The sequence below is a fragment of the Egretta garzetta genome, unplaced genomic scaffold, assembly GCF_000687185.1.
Source record: "Egretta garzetta isolate BGI_Z169 unplaced genomic scaffold, ASM68718v1 C8982004, whole genome shotgun sequence".
NCBI lineage: Eukaryota > Metazoa > Chordata > Aves > Pelecaniformes > Ardeidae > Egretta > Egretta garzetta.
This window is the reverse complement of record NW_009269904.1, coordinates 1-3,114: the sequence shown is the minus strand read 5'-3', so window position 1 is coordinate 3,114 and position 3,114 is coordinate 1. Positions and strand designations below refer to the sequence as shown.

The 3,114-nt window shown below is 37.6% G+C and overlaps 1 protein-coding gene across 1 annotated transcript; it reads left to right on the top strand.

Moving 5' to 3' along the window:
- Positions 1 to 898: 898 nt before the first annotated feature.
- On the top strand, positions 899 to 2,742 carry LOC104133971 (coagulation factor XIII B chain-like; the record flags this gene model as incomplete). The annotated part of the gene is made up of 4 exons (XM_009647448.1): positions 899 to 1,099; positions 1,611 to 1,796; positions 2,239 to 2,415; positions 2,566 to 2,742. Coding segments are annotated over 4 exons (741 nt in total), but the record flags the coding sequence as incomplete, so codon positions are not given.
- Between the last annotated feature and the right edge of the window lie 372 nt (positions 2,743 to 3,114).

Below are 3,114 nucleotides of genomic sequence, written 5' to 3'. Positions count from 1 at the left end.
TATTTAGTAAAAGTACTAAATTTGCAGAAAATTCTAGTGACATTGAGTGAAGGAGCAATAGTTTGTTATTCTGGTTCTAATGTGTAGGGTGAATGCGGCAGTGCCAACTTGTGGGAAAATTCTGCCCAATTATAATGAGATTCATAGGTGGTGATTCAGTTTTTAAAATTTGATTCTTCAGGCTAGATTGCCTTGTAATGCCATGGAGAGAATTTTTGAGATTCCAAGGATAATTTTATAAGAAATTCAAACCTAAGTATTGCTTTTTGTTGTGTTGGGGTTTTTTAAATAACTTAGTCATATTCAGCACAACTCCTTTTAAAGGTTTTCTCCTATTATTGGTTTGGTTTTTTCTTAATTGCAGTCCTGCTTGTTCTTTCCTTAACCTCCATTTCTTCTTTCTTTTCCAGTGATTCTGTTCTTAAGTTCCCTTTGTTCAGCAAGTTTAACTCCTATATTGCCTCCTGGCAGTTTGTCATATTGTTCTGATAACGTTTGCTGAATGAGGAGCTATGGCATAGCTCATCTTGACGCTGTTGCCACTGGTTTTTAGAGCAGGCATCTGTATGTTTGTGCAGCAAAGGGTACTCATGGTTACCTCTCCTGGGCTAAAGAGTCAAATAAATGTGTCCTGCATCAGTTTTGTCCAGTTCACATTGGGAAGTTTCATTCTACAGCTGGTATTCACGTGAATCTAAAGATCAAAAGCTGATATAATTGTAATGTATCTTAATTTCAGTGAATCTTGCAAGACCCTTTCGTGCTTGTAAGTATTCAGAATTTCATTCACCTTGTTTGAAAGCCTGGATCAATCCAACTGATATTAAATAAATTAATGCGAAAAAAATTCATATCTGGGCTGAGACTTTTAGTGAGAAATACATTTATCTCTTTGCAGGCAAACCTTGTGATTTGCCACACATAGAAAATGGAAAGATGGCCGAGTACTATTATAATTTCAAAAGTTACTATTTCCCTATGCGTAAGGAAAAAAAACTTTCTTACTCTTGTATGGTTGGTTATACAACTGAAACTGGGACTCAAGGTGGAAGAATAACGTGTACAGAAAAAGGATGGTCTCCAGTGCCACGGTGCTACAGTGAGTTAGCTTCATTTATCCCATCATTGCTTCTAGCAGGAAATTTTTCTAACTGGATTTCCTTGAACATAGAGGAACAGAAGCTGCATAGCAAGAGGGATAAAATGTATGGGTAAGGACAACTAGGTGAAATCAATCCTTTATGTATGCAAACTGCATATGTTTACATATGTACTGTTTTTATGGTAATACATATTTTAAGGGCAAACCCCATATATGTTTCTATAAGAACACCAAGAAAGTTGCCCAGCTCCCTTGTTTTGAGAAAACTAGTAAGTTTCCCCCCAGATGTATATCCTTTAGAGCCTCCCTAGCTCTAAGTTCCTTGGTTGTCATGTTCCATGCTATTAACATCAGTTTGATGTATTGTTTGATGATTGGGGTAGAGTTTCTTCAATATGTCAAGAAAACCGGATTAGATCAGACTAGCTAAAACCCCCCTTCTTCTGTTAGAGAACAAAACTATTCCATTAATTCTTTCTTTCTAACCAAGCTGTCTCCTTTCATTTAGAAAAATGTAACAAGCCTCTTTTGGAAAATGGCTTTTTTTATGGTGCAGAAATGTACTTCAAAATACACGAGGAACTGCAATACAGATGTAATCCAGGCTACTACACTCCAAGCGGTGGTACTGAAGATACAGTACAATGTCGGCCAGAAGGATGGTCCTTCCAGCCAAGCTGTACTAAAAAACTTGGTAGGATTCTGCATTTTTCTCCTTTATAACCTGCTTTATATGTATACAATTCTGCAGTCCTTGCGGTACCTGTAGGGCCAAACTGCCTATGTCAGGTTATCATCTGAGTACTCCTAAAGCAGGTTCTCAGCTGTACCTCATGGGAAGAAGTTGTCAGATTTCTCGTGCTGCTAGTTTAGTGAATTTGTATAGATAAAAACTAAACGTGGAAGGAATCAAGATAGATGAAACTGCATTATTTCAAATAAATCCGTTGCCGTCCAAACTTTCTTCCCAAATGACAGCTAGAAAACCTGTGTAAACTACTGCATTTTTAATTATACATTATTGGCAAAAATCTTTGCCTTGGATATAACCATTTTAAGCTGTTTCTAAGGAAAATTTTAGATTAATAACTTGAAATGAAAAGAGCAATTAATATTATGCACATTATTTATTTAAGAGTCATGTCAAGTACCCGATTTACATCACGGCAGCTACTTCACAGCCCAACGAGAGCTTCAACTGAATGAAAAGCTGCTGTACAAATGTGATGAGGGTTATCATACTGCAGGAGGAAACACTACAGAAGAAGCAGTGTGCCTAACACATGGGTGGTCCCTTACTCCAAATTGCACAAGTATGTAATGGGCTGGAAAATAATTCTGTTTGAAATATGATTTATTCTACAAATGAGCAAAAACTTACAAAAAGGCTTGTCTTATAAGCTATTGGGGGGAGAGAGGGGACTCTTCCTCAACTGGTTTTTGCTGCTGTGTGTTCTTCCTAGAAGTGACTTGTTCCTCTTTGAGTGCAATAGCACATGGAGGTTTCCATCCTGTGAAGAAAACCTATGAAGAGGGAGATGTAGTTCACTTTTTCTGTGAGGAAAATTATTCCATCAGTGAATTTGACCTAAGTCAATGTTATTATTTCGGATGGCATCCGGACCCTCCAGTGTGTGAAGGTATCTTATTTTTATTGCTTTACCATGTCAAATTCTTAGTGAAAGACTAGCACCTTTTTTCATGAAGTGCTTTATGAATACAAAATGAAAATATGCTTTTTGTACCAGTTCACAGCCTAAATAAAAAATCAAGTGTTAGCTGAAAGGCATGGAGCCAAGGTAGCAGGGAGGGAGGCAATGATAACTGGAGTTAGTTTTCAGTGGACTCTAAGAGTAGAGCAGACTGTGTCTCTTGCTGACGTTGTATCCTGAAGAAGCAGGAACCAACAATTACAGGGAAGGTCAGCCCCTGAAGCTCAAGTTAAACCATGTTCAAATTACATGAAGGTTTAATCAAGCATGCCTTGTGAAGTGGAAACATGCCTCTTGACA